The sequence below is a fragment of the Pagrus major genome, chromosome 16, assembly GCF_040436345.1.
Source record: "Pagrus major chromosome 16, Pma_NU_1.0".
In the NCBI taxonomy this organism is placed as follows: Eukaryota; Metazoa; Chordata; class Actinopteri; order Spariformes; family Sparidae; genus Pagrus; species Pagrus major.
In genome coordinates this window covers 15,184,564-15,210,399 of record NC_133230.1, presented here as the reverse complement: position 1 = coordinate 15,210,399, position 25,836 = coordinate 15,184,564, and the positions used below count along the sequence as shown (strand labels likewise).

The 25,836-nt window shown below is 42.3% G+C and overlaps 1 protein-coding gene across 3 annotated transcripts in view; it reads left to right on the top strand.

Moving 5' to 3' along the window:
- rbms3 (RNA binding motif, single stranded interacting protein) overlaps positions 1 to 25,836 on the top strand; it is a 294,917-nt gene that overhangs the window by 139,520 nt on the left and 129,561 nt on the right. For all 3 annotated transcript variants that reach the window (XM_073483024.1, XM_073483022.1, XM_073483023.1), the window contains 2 exons: positions 4,453 to 4,511; positions 20,902 to 20,993. In XM_073483024.1, coding sequence (XP_073339125.1) covers positions 4,453 to 4,511; positions 20,902 to 20,993 — 151 coding nt within the window. The remainder of the gene's footprint in view (positions 1 to 4,452; positions 4,512 to 20,901; positions 20,994 to 25,836) is intronic.

Below are 25,836 nucleotides of genomic sequence, written 5' to 3'. Positions count from 1 at the left end.
GCCCTCTGGGTAATATTTGCTGTACAGAGCAAATAGTAAATCTGGATGGTGGGTGTCTCTGCACCTGCTCCTACATGAGCAGAACTCTTAGTGCGGCACCTTTTCTTTTTCAGCCACAGTATCTACATTCTGCTAATTATTTAACATAAAAGCATACAAGAAGGTGATACATCGAAGTTATTGTTCTCCATGGTGTGCCTTTCGCACCTGCCTCATCCCCCCTGCACAGGTGCTCCAAAGGTGCTGAAAGCGCCTGAAGCAGTTTGCTGCTTATAGGCAATTCAGTTAAACACAGTAAAGCCAAACCCTATCTCTGCATGTGTTCCATTCCATTTTGCTTCTTTTATGATATTCAATTAGTCCCGAAACCTGTGCAGCTAAAAAGCAGATGCGTACACAGAACCATATACACTTGCAACTGCTCAACACTTTTGAGACTTTGGAGGCAGGTATGTCATAGACAGCGCAATGACTTTTGAGTGGCTGTTTGGTTTGATGACTGACATAGTTCATGACAGACAGTTGCCTGTGAAAACAACCATTTTGACAACATCGTGTCAACCTGACAAAATCATGTCAGAGAACATAGCCTTAGTCTTACACAGAAGCCCAATCCCAATACACCCCTTGCCCCTACAATTTAGCCCTGCCCCTCAGTTTTACTCATTCACATTTAAAGGGAGGGATGGGATTTTAACCACTCTCCCTTGTAAGTCTGTTCTGGATAGCAAGGAAGCACTTGAAAACAAAGGGTTGGGGTAATTGGAAATGGGATTGGGCCTGAGTTAACATCTTTCAGACGTCCCATATTTATCTCGGTAAGGTGCTAATTTTGTTGATTGAATTGCAGTGGGAACCAGTTTGCTCAAATGGTACATGCTGTATGTTCAAGTCTTCATCTGCAGGAACAGATGGACAGTCTTTTGCAGTTACAGTATACTTACACACCAAACTAATATACAAAGACTTTCAGAGAGTCTTAGATCCTAGTTTAGGTTTCAACTACCTACTGTTCAACATTTAACACACACACACACAGTCACAGACCTTTGGACAGTGTGTCCAAAGCCTGAGGCCAAGGCCTCAGCACAACACTTGGGTGGTCCGTCCGTCCTTTACAGCGCTGTGCTTTCCTGTGTAGCAGCAACACCACAGTGACGTGTTGTGGTTCTGGCCAACTCTCTCTCCCTTCCCACGTACAGCAAAGAGCCACTTCACTCTCCCAGCTCTGATGACGGAAATGGAATCCGCCTGGATCGTTTCATCCAGCAAGAGAGCGAGAAACGAGAGGAACGCAGCACAGGGATGTCACTCGTGTGCTTGCAGCTGCCCTCTTAAAAACATAGCTGAGCTTTCGGCTCAGCTTCAGTTTTATCACATCTCAGTGCCCAGACATCTGTCAAACGGATGACATGTTTTACATCCACCACAATTTGTGCATTTTCATCAGCCTGAAATAGCTCATAAAGCCTTTTTTTTTTTTTTTCTCGGCAGTTTCATTTCTGGCATCTTCTTTTCTCCGGGTTGATCCGATATTGCATCAGAATGATTGCCATGGGATTCCTATTAGGAGGGAGGAGGAAGGGAGGAAACAAAAGGAGATGAGTGAAGGATACAGTGCAGGAAAGATAAATGGAGAGGATGGTAAAGAGACATTAAGAGAGAAAGATAGATAGATAGAGAGAGAGAGAGCAAGAGAGAGGAGAAGATTTGTGAGGAGGAGGGAGGGCCGAGGGCCAGCGGAGTCAGAGATAAGAGGCTGCGAGAGTGATTGAAATAGGATTAGTGGAGACAGGCTCTGCATCCCGGCCACAGCATCACAGTGTTAAACCTGCGCTTCACAGGGACTGCCTCTGTCACATCAAAGCCTCCCCAGGCCTGGCTGGCAGAGAGGGGAAGGAGCCGCCAGCAGGGTCGTCCACAGCCACAGCCACACACACACACTCACACACGCCACATACATGAACATGCTGATCACATTCTCCATCCGTCTCCAATATGTCTCCATTATGGGCACAAAGCTGGCTCCTTCCACCTTGCCTTTTCATCTCGCTGCAGTGTCTTTGTGGTGTGTATTTGGACCGCGGAAAGGATGCATTGATGAGCCATCTTTAACATTTAATGAGGCAAGCAGTGATGAGTTGGCATTGGAAAGCTACTGTCGCCTGCTTCCCCCACGTCCAAACAAAGTTTTAATGAGAACTTTCCCCCAATTTGTGCCAAAAGCACTGAGCTTTTTAACTGCTTCCCAGACTGAAAGCATACAAATTTTTTCACTTATGTACTGAAGCAGGGCAGACACCTGTGTGCAAATAAACAGAAACAAACATTCTAGCTAGCTCGGTGGCTTACGTAAAGAGCTGGGTAATAAATCAATATAATATCAACATAATATCTTAAACTGTGTCTGTAGTAGTAATAGTAATAATCTCAGTATATGTTTTTATCGTATATCCATATTAAACCTACCGTGATTGAGGATTATAAACCCTCTTGTCCAATTCTTATTTGTAAGTCCCAGTTTTTATTTCTCTGCAAAAATCTGAAATACTGCAGATGCTAACCGAGCTCTGCATGCTCTCTAATCAAATGAACACTCACTGTTCCATGTTCATCTTGTGTACTTATGCTTGAGAGTGTCTCAGTATGATCAAACATTCCACGTTAGGCCTGTTCTGCTGCACTAGATTATGGATCCCTATAGCTAAAATGGCCTGTTTATCTGCGGAAGAGAGACAATCCGCTGATTGGTGAGTGCTGTTCCTGTGTGCGCATATTTGTACACTGTGTGTGTGTGTGTGTGTGTGTGTGTGTGTGTGTGTACTCATGCGGTATCTGTATTTGTGTGTGCGAGCTGGTAGTTTTCCTCTCGGAGCTCATCAGTTCATATCCACCACCCACCCCACCGCAGCATGCAGTAAATAGAGTCTCCGCCACTCGTTGAGAAATGGCACAATTATCCCCTGCTGGTGAAATATGGGCCGGGATGCACCACTGCTTCTTCCCTACAGAATGCGTGTGTGTGTGTGTGTGTGTGTGTGTGTGTGTGTGTGTCTGTGTGTTTATGAGTGTGTGGTGGTGTGTGTGTGCAAACGTTCAGAGCAAAACTGTCTGTCCTCGGCTCACTCATTGTGATGTGCGCTCAACACACAGGGAATTGTTCTCATTTATGTATTTATACACAGACATGTATACATTGCAACAGAAGTGTAATTGTACAATCAAGGGAGCAACCGTGCACATTCTCACACATACAAATACATACAGTGTATGCATGCATGCAGATTGGCACACACACATACTGTACTAACAGTGCTACAGTGCTTCTTGCCCTGCACACAACTCAGCGTGTTGCAGTTTTAGCTGAGACAAGCAGATAGAATAAGTCACTGTCAGTCAGTCAGTCAGTGAGGTCAGTCTTTCAATTCCCAAAAAATCATAGCAACCGACTGTGCATGCAGAACTGAGGAGCAAAGAAATGTGTTACTTTCAGTTTTGCAGGGAGCCACAACGATGACATAATGAGCAGATATTTGAGTGTAATAATGTAAATGAAAGACACAAAAACCTAACACAATGATACTCACTTTATTTACAACACCTCTCAGCATCCATACAAATTAAAGTCCATGAGCTCTCCTAATTGTAAAGTGTCGATACTTGAGAGAATGACCTGAGAAACAACCTCAAAAATCTTTTTTCAGAATCACTTTAAAAGATTGACTACGTAGTGTTGAGCATTGAGTCCTCATTGAGACCTTGTCATTCAAATGTTTGAATGTTATTAATCCAGAACTCTTCACGTCTGGTCAGAAGCAGATGTTGATTAGAAATATTACTAAATAGGGTATAACATAAATTCCATGATTGCTTTTTTTTTTTTTTTTTTTTAATTTCCAAAAATGAGACGTAGACCTCAACAATGTGTTGCATCATTTTGCCAAAAGATGATGGGTTTTAAAAGTATTGCCATACAGTTTCAAAAGTTTTGAACCAGTTTATTATTCAATAGAATAAATAAGTATTGTTATTGGGCTATGTCATTGGTGAAAAGAAGTTCATGGTGGGGTTTGATGTGAAAGGAATTAATCAGTTTAATTTGTTGAAATGTATATTACAACTTAACTTCTGAGATCGTTCAATGCGCTCGTATGCTTTTAGACCTTTTGAAAATGTTCAGTGACTTGCTCAAATGTCAGAGGGCTGCACATTCATTTGAAGTCAGCCATAAACATAATGTTATTAACCTCAAGTGATTTCTCTTTCCAGTGGCTTTTGACATTTGTGCGACTTTGAAAATTGCTAGTTGCAACTAAATGGCAGAGCGTATGGAAAATAAGACATTTACCTTCACCACAGGACGGCAATTTTAGTGAACTACCCCACAAACCAAAGGTCCTGTAGGTCATTCTGAGTCTAAAAACACTGAATGTAATTTCCCTGTCTTCACAGGTATGGAAAAATAGTGTCAACCAAGGCCATTCTGGATAAGAACACCAACCAGTGCAAAGGTAAGTCTTCACTTTGTCTGTTTTGTACAACCACTTTGTTTTAGTGCACCAGCACCATCACTCTTTAGACTGTGTCCTGTCAACAGCAATCCAAGCCCTCTCGTAAATTTAGACATCAGCTAAGGAAACCTTGCGCTGTAAATCAGCAATTTAGCGAGTAGCTGGCTTAACGCTGCATGAAGGCTTCGAGTAAACAACCTGCTCTTGGATGCCACTGCACTTGTCTGGAGGATAAGCAAGCAGCCACTGTCTCAGCCCCTCCCTATCTCCTCTTCGATTTCCTGTTTTGTCATATGGAAGACAATCTTTTGGAAAGAGTGTTTCTGTTAAATGTCCATTAGTGTCTGCACAGTAAATGGTGCGCACACGCAGCGACGACATTAGTGACTCATTTGAAATTGTTTCTGGAGCGCACACGCTACACGCATTTACATGCTTGAACATACACGCGTGCTGGACCAATTAGAGGGCTAACAAGCTAGTTGGGATTAGATAAACTTTAATTACTATCATTGTCACACTCACCATCTCAGGGTCTTGGCTTTGTTTTCACTTTAGCCACCTGCCTTGCACGGCTGTAAACACATTTCACACCTTCTCTTTAAATCTCTTTGTATTGCAGTCAGTTGGTAATGATCAAGACCAGCTTCAGTGAGGAAAGACTGAGAGAGGGAGAGAGAGAGAGAGAGGGGAGGGAACGGCGCAATAGAGAGATGAGGGGAAAAAAAAAAAAAAAGATTAGTGTGCTACTTGCCCCGAGGTGTCTGGCAGCACTGTTTAAGAGCTATTGAAGTTCCATCAATACTTTTAATTGCTTTTTGTGGTTTCCCGGGCTCAGAAGTGTGGCCTTTCAAGGTGAAGCCGCCTTCTTAACCCTGCTCCACACCTGAGTTTATCCTGCCAGGCATGCTCTGGGTCAAAATGTTGAGGAAAAGAACCTCTGCCTTTTAGAGGATAGGAAAAAAGGGCTGATTATCTTGACAGGTCCTTTTTGTGAGTCCTACAGGCTATTAAAGACAAGACTGGATGCATGTTAGTGGGAAGGGTGTATCCACAGGTCACAGGACAAAGCACAGGATGGATTAAAGAGGAGAAAGACAGAGAGGAGGGAGGTTAGGATGATTCAGACTACAAAAAGAGACAGAGAAAAAAAGAGGAGGTAAACCTTTCGATTTCTGCGATGAAAGAAACAGACTGTCCTCAACTACAGGTTATCCCTCTCTGTGTCCAGCTGACCCGAGTAAGGCACTGCACAAAAACATCGGCTCAGCTTAGCAATGTGTTATGTGGAAGACAATGTTTCCCATAAGTCACCCTCCTGGAATGCAGCACTGCTGAGATGCCAAGAAGCAAATATAAGCAGACGTATTTTATGAGTGGAAAGGATGGTCCTGCTCTGCACCCAGTGAGAGAGAGGGAGGTGAACAGAGGGGAGACAGAGAAGAAAGAGTGTGACGAGAAGAGCTGAGTGACCTTGAGGAGAAAATAATAGTTCTTTAGTGTTTGAAAGACACGTTGAGGATGAGAGAAACTGCACAAAGAGCTCATTTCTGCTGCCACAACATCAAACCTCTCTCATACATATCTCACTATCTCCTGAAAGGTGAGCAGGTATCAAAGCGTAAACCAGCCAAGCCAGTGTAGTGAAGCCTGATGGGCTGGCGTGCATCTGTGCTCTCGGTAACAAAGCCAAATAGGCACATCGCCCCGATCTAGTCACGCATTGTTTCCACTCATCTGACCCCCTGACCCTGACACTTGTTTAAATGTCAGAGCGGCAGCTTATCACCACGTGCCACCGTCACGCAGCGAGCATCCCTCTCCTCTGTCTCCTCTCCTGCTCCACCACCTCTCCTCCCCCTCGTGTTATTTGTGTTTAGCTCAGCTCAGTGAGCACACTGCCAAAACAACGTGAGAAAAATGGGATAGAGGAGAGGTCAGGACCAGTCAGAGATCGACAGTCAGCCCGAGGAAAACAAGAGGGTATCTCAAACTCGCTGACTAACTTCTCTGCTCTGCTTTTGTGTTTACCCTCGCCTTAATTTAATGAATTCAGAAACTTTTGGTTTAGTTTGACTTTGTACGTCATAAAATCCTTTCTCAAACATTTTAATTGTAGGGTTTGATTATACTCTGTTGGGACAATATATCCTTTATTATGAACACCATATCTTCAATATTGTTTATTTTGGCAGTAGGGTAGATTAAAATTCACAAAAATGTCTTACAAGTGCAGACAAGGTATTTCAATCTGTCCTGCGTGGGCACTGATGCAAATGTCTCTGGCAGAAAAAAGAGAGAAAATGCAAGGTAGCCATGCAAAAAAGTTGAAACTGGCTAAACTTTTATTCTACAGTATGATGAAATCTGGCAAGATGCTTGATTGGATAATTAAATCTGTACAGGCACACATTCCTGGTAGACTACTTTGTAACACAAATTGTGTATTATCTGATAAAGTTTTCAAATTTGGTAGCTTGTGATTATAAATCACCAAAATAATAAAAAAAACAATAAAAACAAGACGAAATACATCATTTATAAAACAAAAAAATGAAACATATGAAGCTGCGGCAAGAACCTATGCAGAGAAAATAGAATTAGTCATAATGAAATTACTTCATGGAGCACAGGCTTGTAGATTTTTCGTTGTCTCTCTGTAATGTTGAAGAAGCTGACTATTTAAACAGGGCTAAAATCTTGTTGAACAGTTTTTAGACATCTAGAACCCACTTACAGCTATTGTTGAATGACTATATTTAAATTCCCATCAGATTCAGAATATAAGGGTACAGGGTCTCCTGCAAAAGCTTTACAAAAGCAGTTAAATCCTTTACATGAACTAAAGCATCATTGCACAGGTTTACAAGCTAAATGCTACTACAGCTTGTTTCCTTGAGCTTACAACTATAAGGATGCATATCTGTTATTGGCTCTATTTTATTAACAAGAAATGAGCTACGCGTTTTGCATGTTGCTTCATCAGAAACGTGTGCGGTAGCTCGCTCTTTGTTGTTTTTAATGTAATTGTTGTACCAGCTGCACTCAGAAAAGAAGCACTCTTGTGCACATGGTATCTTTTGTTTTTTGCATATCTATAGGTTAACAAGGTAGGTAGGTAAACAATTAATCAAAATATAATTGAAATGAAAATATGGCCAAATGCAATATACAATTCACAGGGGCTGCATTTTTTTTGTTTTGACCTAAAATTAGTCACAACATGTGATTATAATTAAAGCATGGTGGAGCTACAGATCTATATGAGTCTACAAATCATATTCTCCAGATGTAAGGGAACATGCTTGACCCCAGTGAAACTCATCTATTTTGGTCGGTGAAAAAAAAAGCAAAAATTACCATTCCCACTAGATTGACTAAAGTGACTCATATCGCAAGTGCCCTATCTGTAAAAATAGTCGCAGTACAATATCCTTTACATATCATTCCGCCATGCATCTACACTATGAACCTCTATGCCAGGTAAAGAATTTTACCATGCATTAATATATAAATGTTTCATGCTGATGAAGGTCTTCCTGTAGCCGAAGTGTTTTATTTGTTACGTCGATAAAACACCTGTGCAAAGAATGAAATTGAGTACGAGAGAGATGATAGGAAGCTAGATAACTGATGAAATGTGAGATGGAGTTGTGAGCGTGGGAGTGGAGGCTCGCTGCTGTGGAAAAGCAGAAAAACAGTGATGACGCTTTCTGTACTTACAGGTCAGGTGTTAGGGAAATGTGGATTTTTGTTTGCATGCATACATACACCAACAGAGGTATGACACCCACGCACGAACACAGACACACATTGTCTCCTCGCTACCATACATCTATCTATACATTTCCCCTCAGTACACAAGTGTTTGCAAGTGCTGTAGAGCCCAGTTTGAAGTACCACATCACAAAAACTACACTCTAAGACCATGTAATACACCTCTCCCACGCACTCAAACACAAAGGGCACACACAAAGACTAATCGTACCCCCGCACGCACTCCCCATCCATCTGCCTGAGGTGTGCTAGGCTCTTGCAGCAGCAGTGGCCGTGCAGCAGATCTATCAATCCTCTTTCTAACATCACAGCATGTGTGCCTGCCTGCCTGCCTGTCTGCCTGTTCTGGCTGCTCTCCTCCACCACCGCACCACGCAGGCCTTTCACTGAGCCTCTCTTTCTTCCCAGCGCTGACTCACTCCCTCGCTCCCTACCTTACTCTATGACACACACGTACAGGCTTCCAGGCACTCACACAAGGGTACGCAACAGAAGCATGCAAGCCGATAAATACGCACACACACATGTTTTGGATGTAGCCCAGTTCAGAGAGAAATGGGAACAGGAAGTTGTGGAAGGGCTTTAGGGCTGTCGAGCGCTGTGGGTAAGAGGAGGCATTCAGCTCTTCATCTCTCTCACTCTCATGCTCCTCCGCACTCTCACACTGCTTCTCCTTCCCTCTTTGTCTCTGTTTTTTCTCTCTCCCTCGCTCTCATACTCTGTCTACCTATATATCTGTCTCTGCACTTTCACATTTACTGTAGAAATACTGAAGAGATTTGGGGTTTGCATCACAGATGGAGTGGGGGATTGAGGATGGCAGAGGGAGAGAGAAAAGGAATTGACTGCGAGAACCCAAAACCACTCATTTGCCATCCGTGCCCACAAGGGCCTCTTAAAAGGCAGCGGCGGCATTTGAAATAAAGCAGGGCTGACCGAATGGAGACATTTTATTTTTCCTGCCAGAGCCCGGAGGCAGAGGAAATGACCTCAGCCCTTTAAAGGACCTCCGTTTCCTCCTCAACCATGGGGAGATAAGGCTGCGCCGAGATTCACCGGCCTGACTGGCGCGCTGCCGCGACGGACCACCGCACTGAATTGTGGGAGATAGATGAGATGAGAAGATAGTCTCTTGTGGCTGTGTGTTTGGCAGTTTGTTGTTGTTCGTTTCTTTGCCCTGTAACTTGCCATCCATTTTGTATGAGGATGCTAAAAACTCACAAGGGCATTACATAAACTCACATCTTGAAAGAATTACTGTCGCCTTTACTCCATTGTGTGGCTGACTTGATGTAAAGCACGATAATTTCCTTTTTTGTCCCAACAAATTTAAAGCCTGTTTGGAGTATCCAAACATTTGATCTTAAAGATTAAAGCAGCATGTATGTTTGATTGAATACCCATTGGGAAAATAACTGTAGTTACAACAAATTTACAGCAGAATGTCCTTGCATACTATCCCTAAGATGTGGACACGCTGAACCTTCTGAATACTGAATCAATTCTGCATAGCTTGCCTGCATATGCAGCCTCGGTATGGTGCAATTTAAAAGCCTGTCAGAGGCTTGACCATTACAATCTGAAGCATCCCTCGCCCTTACCACAGGATCAGCCTAATGGAGAAATATAGGCAATGTTACATTCTATAAAAACAGATTTATTGCTGCATCAGTGGCTGAGTGGAGTATTGCATGACTCCGAGCATAAGGGCTATTGATGAATGAGGTGACGCTCTCCAAAAAGGCCTGTTTTTCATTGTCATGTGCATGTGTATCTGTGTATTTGGGGTAGGGCGTGGGGGGGGGGCGAGAGAGAAAAGGCAGAGAGTGCTTTTTGCATCCGTTATTGGTTTCTCATTAGAGGGCTGAGATATAAACATTTGTCTATGTTGTACACGGTGCTGGCGCAATTAAGGATTCTCTTTGCCGCCCCCTCTGCCCTTTGAAAGTGAATTATGTGCAGATGAGAATCTCGACTGAAGTGTGGCCAACAACGGACCTTTTCCAAATGCCTCTGTTCCCTCAAAGCCATTCCAGAGAGGAGAGATCGGCTGAAGGAGAGAGGAGAGAAAGCGCTCGCCGTTTCCTGCTTGCACTGCGTATTAATGACTCTAATTAGCAATAGCTGAGGGATAATCACATTGATTTCGACAGATTCAGCATGCAGACCCTCATTGGATAACACCCACAGCCTTTGTTGGCACCCAACAATCACATACACACACAAACACAAACACGCACACAAAAATCCCTTTTCTTTCCTTCATTCCTCCCCCCTCCCCTCAATCTCCATTCCAGTGAGCTGGCTGTTCACTGCGTAAGCATCTGATTGGCCAAGTTTGTCGTAAATAGAAGCAGCCGGGGCCATCAGCGCTGCATTCCTTAAGCTCTGACCTTTTGTACGCCCACCACTTCCTGTGCTGTTTTTGCATGCAGTGTGGTCAACGTCTGTATATGTGTGTGTATTTTTAATGAATGCATGTGTGCGTCGGAGGTCGTGATGAGGTGGAATCCAGGAGACACAGAATCGTGGGTCAAAATCGACCAAGGTTTCCCAAGAGCATTTTTGCACAGAGGTCCACTGCCAATTTGGGGAATTTGTTCACTTCTGAAGTATTATTGTTGACTGTGTGTCTTCTGGATCCAAACAAAGACAGAAAAATATGTAGTGAATTTCACCAAAGCACAAACAGACTCTTGGGAACGTCTGTTGCTGATTCTTGTCACCACCGTGGCTTTCTTCTCTGGTCATTGACTCAGTCTATTTTTACAAAACACATCCCCAGAGCTCCCACTTTGTCTTGTGTGTTGACAAATGCCTCAGAGGGCACTGGTGGAAGGTGAGGGGGCGTACCCCCAGTCATCTCTTATCCTGGACCCAACCCGCGGATGGCAGGGGAACCACAGTGCAAGAAATGGCCTTCCACTGACCTGCCAAGGCCCTGGCCCCTCGCACATCCCCTGACTGATGATCATTCCCTTGATTAGTTAAGGAAGGCATAAATCATAACTGCAGTGAAGAGGAAGGCTAGCTTGGGGGCGGCCGGGCCGTTCCTCATGAATGACTAACAGATGCGAGAAGGAAATGGGCTGCGTAGTTGTTCAGAGGAATGGGACACACTGTCTTTGTCCGGATTTTAATGTTTGTCCCTACCTGGAGATTTTGGCGTGCTTGATTTTCATCGATCCAGCCTCAGTTAAAATATTAAGCCCATCATCTCGTCTCGCTGGTGGTGCTTTCAGGCCCGAGTACCTGACATGATTACATCGCATATTACAGCGGCCGCTCAAATGGGGATAACATGGCTGTATGAAAGATCGCATCCAGCATGAATACTAAAGTTAGTGATCTCCAGGTGTAATTGGAATGATGGGGGAGCAGATATTTTAAGATACTCTATAGGTGAAGTGAAAGAGAAGTGTGAAAGGAGAGCTGCACCTGCTCTTTCTGTAAGGATGTGCTTATACTGCTGTTGGCATTTTTTACATCAGTGGGTACCATACAGAAATGAGCAGCTTTTCAAGGTTGTTTGACATTCTAACCTTAGTGTGTGTGTGTGTGTGTGTGTGTGTGTGTGTGTTTTGCTATGAATATACAGTATGTTAACATGTGCGGTTGTGTGTGTACTGCCATGTGTGTGTATGCTGGCATTTACAAGGTTTGTTTGCCTGTAAGTGTTAATGCTACACTGTGTGTGGGGATGCATGCTGGTTTGCGTGTGTGAGTCTGTGTGGGTTCTGTACAGCCACTCAGTTTTGAGGGGGTTTTTTGGCCACAGGTCTCATTTTAACAACCTCTTGACAAGTAATTAACACCCTTCAGGTCTCAAACCTTTCTTGAGTGCTCTTCACATGTTGCACCAAACACGCTGGTGTTTCGCTTTTAAGCTAGCAAGCTGATGAAGCTATCAGAGACCTGAGCGGTGAAGTAAATTACATGTCTGAATGGAGACCTTGTCTGCACAGTTTTGGTTTTTCTCTTATTTCTTTCGCAAGGTTTTCTGACACTTTAAACTAGTGAATGGCAGCAATGAGTAGATATTCTTTAAAAGTCTGAATACTTTATTTTTGAATGCCAAATCTGTGAAGATAATCTGCATCTCCAGAGAGCTCAGAGGTAATGCAAGAAGCGAGGTCCTCTGCAACCAGACTCAATTTGTCTTGATGCGATTTTTTGCAGCATAAATAAGCCTCCTTCCTAACAAACACTCATATTTTAAATAGTGTTGCAACTTCCCTGCTGAATTTAGAGCTGAAAGTGTACTAGAAGCCATATGGTGCTGTGCTATAGCTAATGAGTGTGAATAGATATGAATTAATTAAGAAACAAGAAAAGGGAAGAAAAATGATGAAGAGTAAAATGAAGAAGAAAAGAAATGCTGAGATAGAGAGAAAATCATTACTGTGAACCCATATGTTAAAATACTTTAATATTTGAGCTGTTAAAATGTTAATCTGACACAGTGTTCCACATTTCATCCCTTCTTCAGTGTTGCCAAAATAGCTTCATGATGATCGCTTCGACTGGGTGTATTGGCAGTCCCAGTAGAACTAGTTTCTGAAGAATTACAGAAAAGGAGAAAATGTGTTCCTACAGTGCCGTGCATCCAATCTTTCTGCAACTATATGCGTCAAATCCTGTTGATGCATTGCCGTTGTAGAACTCATCTATAATATTTGCACAGATATTGGATGAGGAATTAGTTTTTTCAACCTCCTGTTCAGTTTGTCTTCAGCACAATGAGCTGCCAGTAGCCCCGTTGGCCCTGAGCCCTGGCACTTTGCCCTCTGCAGATCCCGACTGCAGCTCTCTGACAAGGACACTCCTACACCTGCGAGAGCAGATGACAAGAAATACAATACAGCCAATAGGATGCCTGCTTCAGCCCGAGACGAATGCCTTAGCTATAAATCCATGTTGCAGGGTTGATAAGTTAATTGCCTGTACCGCTATCTCCTCGCTAGTGTCTAATATAGAAGAGCCCTCTCTGAGAGTTATTTTACAACAAATGGGTATTGTCTCTGAGCGCAAGGCAGGGAGGATGGCGACACTAGACGAGTAAATGAGGGATCTTTATTTTGAGTAGTTCCAAGAGCTGCAATCTGTGGGTGCATGAAAGTGATTTCAAATGTTTTGCATGGGTTTGTGCTTGCTTAATTTTACCTCATCTCCCTGATGTCTCTTTAGCTTCACGCAGAAAAACTATTTTTATTTGAAGCTGTGTTTGCAGATGGAATCACGCTTGTTGATTTTACAGGATGTCAGATGTAGATGAGGCTGTAGTATTATTTGGGAAGTGTGGCCTGAAGACTTGTCACTTCTCCGTGGTGTTAATGCTCTGACAGCAGTGATGTGGTCAGAAGTCTCTCACCCAAAGCTAACATTTTAATACGCAACCTTTAAAAAAATTAATGCATCACAGATGTTTCTCCGCGGGATCCTTCCACTGAAAGATTAATGATCCTCCCCTGTTTACTCACGTACCCACACATGCACACACACAAACAGGAAAGTTGGAGGTCACACACAAGCATGTGTACAGACCCATTCAACACATCCACGCACACACGCCACCACATGGTTTACTGGAGGGTAGCCGCAAAATGTATCATCAGTCAGCTGCTGGTGGTGCAGGATAAATGTAGGAGGACAGAGGAATGCAGTCCCAGTGAGGATGCTCTCTTCTGGGTTTGGAGTGTGACCAAGGCGGTCTTGACTTGGCCGCAGTTAGTCACGGATGCCATCTCGCTATTTAAAACCCCATGTTGCTCTCCCTCAGTGTTTGCACAGCTCACTGCAGCCTCCCAAAACCACCATCCACCCTCCCTGCAGGGCAAAAGGTTTTGAGAAACCCCATAATTGACCAAAGACATTTTTAAATGTACAAGCAATAACATCTTTATGAGCACCTTTTCATTTATGTATGTGGGTTCAATTCATCTATTATTTTTATAAGATTAACCACTTAATCAGTGAGTCTAATACATTTCATGAAATAGAGATGATTACACATTGCAGTATCTCAGGTTCTGAAATCAGCACTTCAAAACCCAAAGATATTCAATTTACAATGATAAAAAGGAGTAAAACAGCCCTAGAAACCTCACTACTGCTGAAACAGTTGATTGATTAATGGACAGAGAAATAGTTATCAACACTTTAGTTACTCAATTAATTGTTTTAGTTGTTTATCAAAGAAAAAACTCGAATTTGCTGCTTTTCTCTGTTCTATTTCACTGTAAACTGCATATTTGTGGCTTTTGGACTGAAATGACAAACTTTTTATATTTTTCTGATATTTCATAAACTAAACAATTTGTATAAAGATAATCAACAGATGATTCATAGCTGCGGCCCCAAATTTCACATTTGAGAAGCAGGATCCAGTGAATATTTAGCTTGTGTCTTGATAAATGACACACAGTTACTCAGTTCTCAAAAACTTGAGTGATTGATTCACCATTGATCAACAAATGCGTGATTTGGCTAATCAATCCAGCACTACATTCTACTGTATATTCAGCTCACATGAAGGCACAAACCGTATATCTGCATCTCGGTGGCAGAGTGAGGTCAAAACGGTGCACATACTGTCGGATGGAACGTGATTCAGTACTACGGCTGCACCATGAATCATAACAATCATATTACAGGCATTGTTATGCATATTTGTCCATGGAGTGGCCCATCTATCTCCTCCATTAACTATAATCACTTTTACACATGCAAAGTACGAATTATTAACATACGTGTAACCACAATGATTAATCATCCATGTGCAACAGCAGCTTCAGAACACTTCTTGATGACTCACAAGGACGTAAACAATTACGCTGTTTGCCCCGTACACCATTGTAATGCTCCGTGACTTGTCGTTGATTCATTATTCATACTTAGAGCATTATTATTCCATTGTATGCGGTGCAAAATGGGATCATTAGCACTGAATATGAGAATGTGAAAAATGGAAATATTGGGGAAAATGGTGGTGGATATAGTGGGTAGGAAACCCCAAACAATCCTGACTATTAGCAGATAAAGAATGGTAATTTCCCCAGAAGTAATTAGGATTAGCATAATTTGACGGCGCATGAATGATGCGTGGATGATTGATATGTCGATACAGGCATTGTAATGAGTCCCTTATCTCTACTCTCCACTGAAGACGTTCGTATGGAGCGAAGCCTGAGGTGCCATCTACTGTAGTTCTAGACATCTGCAGGGGGACCATGTTCAGGAGAACCCTGCCTCATACACACACATTCATACATGCAGAATCACTGGGGCTGCAGTAGAGTAGAAGCAGTGGTAGCATTGCACCATCCTGTAGTAACTGATTGAAGATGGTCCTTTTATCTTGACAGGCTCCCTGTTAGAGCCAGACCAGGAAATATGATACGGCAGCTCATGTTCTCTTTATTCCTCTCAGAAAGACAGTCTGTGTGTCTGTACATACAGTACGTATGTGTGTCTATATCATCCTGACAGGGTTTTTGTGTGCATATACTGTGTGTGTGCTTGAGCCATCTTGGTGCATGTGCACATTAGTGTGCAGCTGCACAGCATTATCAGCCACCACGCATGTAGTCAGTCACTTTGAGCTGCTTTTAAGTGACAGTTATCGATTGGATGTTTGTGTTGCTGCAGAGGCTTCAAAGCAACGCCTTGCCCTCTGCATCCCACTTGAGAAAGTAACTTTAGAGTACCCGCAGTGAATACAGCAGCAGTACAGTGTGTACTTAACTCTAGAAACACATTCTTCTAGCAATACCTGCGTGTATCTGTGTGTAGGTGTGTGTTGTTTCAAGTGTGTGAGACGTGATGTTTTAAATTGTTTCTTGACCCTGCTGCTTCTTCACAATATAACAACTTTTTCTCCTGCTTGGTGACTAACCAAGTGTTATTGTAATATACACTGAATACACTTGCAAACATACACACCCATAGATAGAGGACTTAGTAAAATAATATATTTGTCTATACAGTTCTATACCAATCCCAATGCAATGGAGGTGAACAGAATTTTACTTACGGTTCAGTGTATACATATGTAGTGTATATTTCGTCCGTTTTGAGTCCCAAGGTGTTAAATACAACAGCCTGGTCAGTGGTCCTATGCCTCTAAGTTTAAAGGATTTCTTGAACCACCCATTTAGTGCAGGGTTATGAACAGCAAGAAAAGTCCATGTCAGGGGGGTAGTAAGGGTGGTTGGGTTGGGTTATATACTGGACTTTACCTCAGGAGACTCAGGTTCACACCCAACAGTCCAAAAGCCATTATATGTCATAATAAGTGAGCTGTATGTCAGCAAGCTTTATTTTTAAAGTCTATCCAGATGTTGCATATAACACATGATATCTAACTTGACCCGCAGAGCCCTTCACGTGAAAAGCTGACGCTATAGGGTTAGGTACAGCGTCATAGTTTTGAGCTTTAAGCCACTGACCAAGCTGCTGTATTTGACTAGTTGAAAGTGAGAAAGTGTTCTATATTTATATACACGCTTGGTGTTTGTTTTGACCCTTGACTTATTTGATCAAAACTATACTTACCAAAAAAGAGTAAATTTAAGTTTTACTTATTTTTCTACTGTGACAGTGGAATCAGTGCTAAGGTACGGCACAATCCCAAATATTGAGTTTTGTAGGGACATACGTCTATAATTGCTAATAGTACATAACCAACAGTATGAAGGTCTATTTAAGGAGGGAGATGATATACATGCTTGAGTCAGTAGTGCGCCGAGAAATTAACAGTGTGTCTTCTGACAGAGCAGATCCTAAATCTAAATTTATCTTCATAATGTCAATATATTAAAATGTACTGTATAAACCTAGACTTAAACCTCCTTACACAGTGAGGATGAGCCAGAGTAGCTCACTGGTCTGATACTGAAGCTGACTGTCATGAAGTATTGAAGCAGAAGAGCTCACACATTCACACATATACGAAGACTCCCCCTTCCTATAACCTCCACAAACATTCTGCCTGATAAAAGCACAACTGGAGACTTGAGATGTCTTCATGTCTCTCAATTATTATTCCCTTTCCCAGCAAAACAAGCCTTTAACAGTTTTACCCTGTGGCTATGGATCAGACATTCCACATTACAGAATCATTATGCATATATCATCTACAATAACTGCATGTGGAAGAGCAAACTGGATCTATTACTGGAAGCAGCTAGTGAAGTGTCAATCCAGTCTTCTTCAGAGCATTCTGCTGACCCTGAGTAACCCCCTCTTCCTCACTCTGCCTTTGTACACACCCTTTCTCTGGCTCTCGTTCCCTCCGCCTCCCCTTCACTTCATCCTCCATTCAGAGCCGTCTGAATATAGGTCAGCATTCTCTAAAATCCTCCTCCATCTGAAAGTTTGATAAGTGCACTCCAGGTGGTAGTGGGCTGAATATTATATTTGTAATTGGGGGTCGCAGGTATCCACCATTGGAATATTCTGATTATTAAAGAGAATGAGCCATCTCCCGGATGGCCTCGGTACCATTCTGTGTGGTTCTTTTAATGTGCTGTTAATGTGTTCTTAGATCTTAAGAGGAAGCAATATTTGTGTTTTAATGTGTTTAAAGGGTTAGTTCACCCGAAATTACAAAAATATCATACTTCTTCTTGTTTCGCGGTAGTTTGGGGTAATCTAGATATCCAGAGTTTTTAGCCTCCAGCCAGGGAAACTGAGGGGAAGGGTATGGTGTTTGTGGAGCTCACAGTATTGAAAAATTGCATTTAAAAAAATCAACAGCAACATGTCCATCTCAAACTACCCAGTTACTATGAACAGAGAAACACAAACGGGAAAAATTAAAGGGAAAACCCTTAATATAAAATGGATGAAGGATTACAGACAGTTGCGTAAGTATAAAACAGATGTGAATCACATGTTTTAGCCTTTGCAGTCTTACCTTGCAAGGCAGTGTAATGGTAGTGCTCTTCTGTTGATCTGATAAGTTGAAGTTAGCCCGTAATAGACAGATGTTCTGTCCAATCACCTGCCAAGTATTTTTTGAAAGTGCCTGCCTTATTCCAACAACTCCAGTGGTGCCTTTTCAGATGGATTGCTCCTAATCACCAGAACCAACAGAGAGCCTATGGGAAAATTTGCAGTCAGATATTGAAAGAGAGGTTCTCATCCCTCCAGCAGACATACAGAGATTGCACAGTCTCTCCCAAGGCACATGGGAGCTGTTGTGGAAGTATGTGGTGGCCAAGCACCTTACAAAGATGCCTAATGTTGGTAGTTTGTCACCCCCTGTAGTCCCATGAAAACTTCTCACAGCATGGTCTGTGGGTAATCTGAAGTACCTCCATCCCCATTCCTTCTGGGAGGAGCCAGAAATATCAGATATCACAAAACTTGCCCAAAGAATATTCAAACCATCTGCATCACAAGATAACACTAAAGGAAAGAGAGAAAATGTGTTTTTTTATCTAACAAGGTTGTGTTTTCACCCATGTCTGTTTGTTGGTTGGTTGGTATGTCGGTTGGTTTGTCAGCTGGATTACACAAAAACTACTGGAGGACTTTTTATGAAACTTGACCTGGGGGATGGGTCTCGGCCCAGAATAGACCCCAAATTAAATATTTTATCCATAATTACGTAAATTATCAGTGTTTAATCACCTGAAACTAAGAATCATTTTGTATTATTTACCTTAACTGTAAGCCCTTTATATGTACAGAGGGAGCTGGTCTTCTTCCACGTGGTACGCCATGTCGCACCACCATGTTACTAAGTAGACCAGAACGGACCAAACAAACACTGGCTCTAAAGCGGCCCTCTTACTGGAGGATGAGATGAGGGTTAAGTTGGTTGCAATCAGCAACCACAACACTAGATGCCACTAAATCCTACAAACATGACCTTTAAAATATATTTTTATAAGCTGCTCTTATGTGAGTCAAGTTCTTTGAATACTGATTTAATTAGCAATTGTAGGTTAGCTGAGATAACAAATTGCTTGGATGCGCTTTCTCATTGCTGTCTCTTTTGGTCAGACTCTTTTTTAAAGAAATGGTTCAGTTTCTCCGATTGTTAACTGTACGTGAAAACCTTTCACTCTGGCACTTCATATTTCCACAATTAAAGACCCACCCCTCTCAGCCCCACTCTAACAGCTGGCCATTAATCAGTCCTTGCACTCGATTTCTCTTCCGCCACAGGTTATGATTTTCACATTACTCCACACTCCTTCAGCGCCATCCAATGGGAAAATGACCCCAACCCCCTCACCACCAGCACCACCAGCACCACCACCACCACACATAGACACGCACCTTGATTGCCTTAGAAAGTGAGACATTTGTTTTAACTAAACCGCACACAAGCCTCGCATCATGAGAAAGTAAGGTGTTACGTTTTTATGTGTTAGGATATGATCATTTGTAACATGATGGGGTATCCACAGCGGCACGTCTCCCCCCACCTCACACCCATTATCCTTTTCTAATTACACTTTCCTTCTGAAACACTGGATCAGAGGGCACCATTGACTGCTTTTAATCTGCCACCAAATTTTAATTAACACAGACGTGACCCCCGTCTCCGATACATCCCGCAGAACGTCGGGATCACAATAACTCATAAATCACAGCCACAGATTTCATTCCCTCCGCTTTCCTGCGTTGATGAATTTCCAGATGGGGGCTGGTGGCTGTTAATGTCAGGAAAAATACGAGAGCGAGACAGAGAGAGGGAGGTTGTGTTAGAGACGGCGAGGGACAGAGGAATGGACAGGAAGGCTACGTTTCAGAGAGATGTAATTGAGCGTTTATGTGTATGTAAGAGAGATGGGGCTGACAAAAAAGAGAGAAATGGCAGCATCTCTGATACGCTGTCAACCTTTGAGAGATTTGTTACCGGGGAGAGCTGTGAAATGGGGTTGTGTTAATATGCCGAGTGTTGAAGAACACAACGTGGGCCAGCTAACTTCACAGTCTGTGAAAATCAAAAGGCTGAACAAGTGAAAACTGGAAATGACTCAGTGATGTTCCGAGGAATTAATTGACACGTTTCTCTCTGTGTATATGAGCGTGTACACAAGTGTATTATTTCTTTAATCATGGACTTTCAATCACAGGCTTTTCATAAATTACCATCACATGAATTATTCTACTTGGTGAAATGAATGCATATGAGTCATCATTAAACTACAAACTACAAATAAGAATTTCCCTTTAGCAGAATTGCAACAGTGGTGGTCGTAATTCTTGATTTGCATGCTACTCAGTGCTTGTGTGTTTTTGTTTCTGAGTGTTTGTGCAAAAATGTGTGTGTCTATTTGTGTTTATGCATCTGTGTGTGTGTGTGGAGGTGGAGGTGGGCAGGGTGCCGGGGTTTGTTATTACTAAATCGCTCATCCATGCTACTAATTAAGATGCATAGCATCCCCCTATGAACGTCAGTGTCGCTAATTATCAAACAATGTAGTGCTCACCAGATATGAGAACTGGCAGCCTCTGTAGTCATGTTACCAACCTATTACTGCTACAATTACCAAGTGCCTGTCAGTCTTCTTGTTAGTCATCTGCCTTCATTTTCTCTTTACTAATGCCTGTCCTTTCTCCTTTTTACTCTCTCCCTCTCCTATTTTCTCTCCAGGCTATGGCTTTGTGGATTTTGACAGCCCAGCTGCAGCACAAAAGGCCGTGTCGTCTCTCAAAGCCACCGGGGTGCAGGCCCAAATGGCCAAGGTAAGGAGTGTTTAAAAATGAGTTAGCATTGCCAACTCTTCTTGCATTATCATTAGCACACTGTTGCACATTCAGCCCCCTCCAGGGGTTTAATATCACACACTTAACATGGTTAACAGATGTTGATCTGAAGGCTTGAACATACAAACTGGTTTTGTCTATAAACACAGTTTTATAGAAAGTAATTTTAAGCAGTGCTTTGCTGTTTAATGACAAACTTCTTCCCTCTAATATGAGAGGAGTCTTAAATGTGGGCTTGTTACTACATTTGTGTATCGTTATGTGACAAGTTTGGAGGCGACTGTGGTTCATGTGTCTGTTTTATCTCACTGACACTCAGTAACAGGACAAAGCTGCACTCACATACAATCCAGTATCAAGACTTGTTTCAAGTGGTTATGTGGAGAGTTGTGTGTGAGACTGTGTGTGCGTGGTGTTGCATTATTCGATGGCAAACTAACTTGGTTGCCAGCATGTAAGCTGGCCCTGCTGTAATTGAAGTTTGACCAGCCGCCTGTCCTGCGTTGTGCAGTATTATTAGCCTGCTAAAGTGAAAGCAGATGAGACAAGCTGTTTCAGCAGTACAAAGAGGGCCCCAGTGAGTTGCACGATGGAGCCAGGTTGACAGACATAGACACACATGGAGAGGTATGGCTGAGATGAAAAAACACTCACACAGGGTATGTATTTAGTCGCCATTTAACATTAGAAGCTTGTATTGTTACATATTTGGCTGTCTGTCATCTTTAACAGAACTGCAGTGCCAGAACAAGAACATCAGTGATACTGTTTAGTGTGTGTCAAACCCACAGTCCAGGCAAGCATCATGCTGTCCTTTACTCATTTTTTTCTTTCCAAATGTTTCATTTCCTTTCCGCTGACTATACAGAGGATCATCATAGACTAAAGCACAGCAGGCCCCTCTCTCCGGACATCTGTAATAGACGAACCCGCACGGCTAAACCGGGCTATTTTTGTCCCAGCCGAAAGATTTGCTGGTGTCAGAATCTCTCAATAGGTGAATAAAATGTCAGTAGCATTAAAGCAATGAATATGGTGATTACTATGGGGCTTCACTGTGAGTGATTTTCTCAGACAGTGATGGTCCGCATTTGATCTGATCCAGAAATCCCCCCCTCGGAGCCAAAGAAGCCCTGATGAGATGGAGAATGGCGATGGCGCCAGTGAAGATGACAGAATTGATGATAACGATGAAGGTGGCAATTATTTTGATCAAATGGGATGAGATCTGACAGGAGGAGATGATATTCCGTGCGGTGCTCAGGTGTGCCATTTCTCAAATGCGCCATTTGGCCGTTTCCTCTCCCCACCAGTGTCCTTCTTCCAATATTTATAAGAGGGCAGGCTCTCAGAATACAGATAGGAACCCGTGCTCTTTGCCCATCTCATTTTAAGACCACACTTTGCATTGCTCCCCTTTTCTCAGTCGATATTTTTTCATGAGAGAGGTCCTGTGTCCCAAAACAAAAGAGCTGACCTTTTTAAGAATGTTTGTTTGCATATGTGTGTGTGGGCACATTCACAAAATCATTTTCTATTAGCATTTGTGTATAATAGTTTGTTTTTTAAATGTCCCCCTGTTCTGTTCACACAAATGGAAAGGCCAGCATTCTGTGCTTCAGCTCCGTGCTTTTATCACACTTGTGAGAGACATTAAGGAGTAGTTTGCTTTTATAGACTCCCTCTGCATCTCTCTAATGTCTCTTTACCAGGTATCTCTACAATCACTCTATCGGCTCCTCCTCTTCCACCTCACCTTCTCTTAGTTCTCTCTAACCCCCCTGTTTTACTCAGTGCTGTTGTCTATTGCCATCTTTTTTTCCTTTTTATATACACACTCACACACACACACACACACACACACACTCACACATTCATAAACACATTTGTATTCACATCCACCATGTGTTCCCCTGCCAAACATCCAATGAGTGCAATTTATTCCCATCAATAATTAACAGCGGGCTGTCTTTGTGTCTGCCTACCTGCCAAGGTGTCTCCGACACCCTCCGCTCCGTCATGGCGGAGCAATGTTCCCCTGGCGTGGCCAGATGAAAAAACCCAGGTGTGCCGTGAGGAAGGTGTAAATCACAAAGACGATTGGTAACGTCACAGACGCCTGCCACAATAAGAGCATTCAGCCTCATTCTCTCACTCCCTATGCCCCATTTTGTCACATATATCTCTCCACAACAAAGTAATAAACGGATAGCAAGACAGAGCCAGAGGCTTTGGGCTCATTAAATAAAACCGTCACAGTAATCAAGTTGTGCCTTTTTTCCTGCCTTGACGCCATTAAAACGCTTTTATTAAGGTGCCTTATTTTAAACACAGCTGCAAAGGAGGATAGAAGAGAGAAACGGGGAAGAGGGAAGCATCATTTGATTTCCTCTGCCTCCTCCAATGTAACAGCCTGCTGTCTCTCTCCTCTTACTCCCCTTGGAATTTGAAATACCAAGGCAGCAGAGATGAAACATTGCCTTCCTTTTGTCTTGCCCTCCCCTGGGGATGGTGACAGCAAGAGGGAGGAGAGGAGCCATAATTAAGACACCTAAAGGACACTTCCCCCCCTGCGCCTCCCTTCCTGTCACTCACCTCTACACAAGTAACAGATAAGAGCACTTAGCATAGGTGTGCAGTATGTACGTGTGCACTTGAAAGTGTGTATGCAGTCTGTGTGTGTGTGTACAAATACAAAACATTTTTTTTATTTGTGTGTACATTTACACAACTAAAACACATTTGTTTCTGTGCATTTTCACAAACCTGCTTGTCTTACAGCTTACAGATATATTCTGTGGAATCTCATTGTGACAATATGATGATCACATTGAGTTATCATTTTTTTAAAGAATTGTTTAAATTTAAAACAATTAAAGCAATCATGTTTCCTAAACCTATAGTAGAATCATTTTTGAAATTTTTTGAAATTTCGGTTAATCACTTTCTTGCAAAGATTTGGATGTAGATTGATACCACTCTGGTGTGTGCGTTAAATATGAGGCCAGAAACAGACGATGATTAGCCTAGCTTAGCAATGAGGCTGGAAGCACAGATAGCCAGCTAGCATAATTCTGTCTAACGGTCAAAAATACTAGATACTTGATTTTTTGGGCCAATACTGATACTGATATTAGGGAGGAAAAAATACCGGTATGGATATATCGGCTGATATAAGCACGTTTCCCAATAATCCCCCAGACAATGGTTATAAAACACTTAAGATATGGTGATACGGAGGCAGGATATTTTACATTTTAACAATAAAATTTATTGTTTTAAGATGACATCATGGCACTGAAACAGTAAACTAAACTGGGAAATTACTATTATAAATTACCCCAAGCATCTTTTTCTTCATTATAATCTCTAAAAAAAGAAGTTTTCATATCAGTATATATTGGATGTTATGTACCCAGATACCGATATATCTGTGATAGGCCAATATTGACCAATTATATCAACTGGTAAATCGATCGGGCTCTAAAAATGGCTCTTCAAATTAAAGTAACAATACTGATAAGTATATAAATATTATATCATTGCCCTCATTAGAGACTATATATCGTCTTAAATTTTGGATATTGCTATGTTGTGATATGGCATGAGTGTTGTCTTATCCTGGATTTGATGGCTGCAATTACTTTTCAATTAATTGGCAATGGATGGTGACTTAATAGACATTTATTTGAATAAAATGTTTTTATTAGGCGCTGTATACTTAAACTTTTGAGAGGGCCAGGCTAGGTGTTTCTCCCTCTTAATGCTAAGCTAAGCTAATCGCTTTTCAGCTTTACCTCCATACCAAGAGCAACGACATGAGAGTGTTGTCTAAATCTTGGCAACAAAGCAAAGGATAATTACCAAAAGGTTTAACACTGGTGGTTCAAAATAAGTGACATTATATTTGACAACATTGTGAACAACATGTACATGTGTGCCATCAGTGTAATACTGAATAACATAAATAGCCTTAAATTGGCAAACAGTTGGATCCAGATAGCAAAACTGTTACAGTGTGACAGTGTCGTTAGAAATGACTAAACTGATATAAAAGTCATAATACATGCACCTAATAAAATATGTTCAATCAAAAGAGAGTATATCAGTAATTAGGAACCCATCACAATGTATTTGTTCACCTCTTGTGCGTGTATGCGCGTGTGTCTGTGTGTTTCTTTATGTGTGTGAGTGTGAGCGATATTAAGTACAGGCACGTATTTGCCTCTTCACACCGTGGACTCTATTCTCTATGTCACTTTGTTCAGGTAGCTTTCCGAGCTGAGAAAACTGACACGTCGAGCAGACAGAATGATAACAGGTAAACGGCGCGTCTAGCTCCGCCGATGCAAACCTGTCAAGCAGCCGCTGGCCTCACTCTCCACAGGCTGCCATTTTCCCCTTGAGCCAATCAGACTGAATTATGGGAAGGGCACCCTCGATTGTGGTGTCTGTGTCGGAGAGGTAATTCCGCCTGACAGCTGCTTGCTTTCAGACAACAGCCAGTCTTTATGGAAATCATCCCTCCCTATTCTCGCTGCAGTCGGCTTCTGCTGATAACAGCCCGAATGAAAACAAAGCTGTCCTTTTTCTGCTTTCTTTTTTTTTTTTTTTTATTCTCTTGTTTTTGCTCTCAGTGTGGACAGCCTAGAATTAGCACAACGACTCTAACATCCTATGGAGTCTGACAACATACACCGTTCCTTGAAGTTATACATTCTTAGGATCAGTATAAACTTAGAGCTGACATTTGCTTTCTTTGGATATGACCAGAAATTCTATGATGCTCCTGAACATGCTTGTGTTATTTCCATTTGTTTTG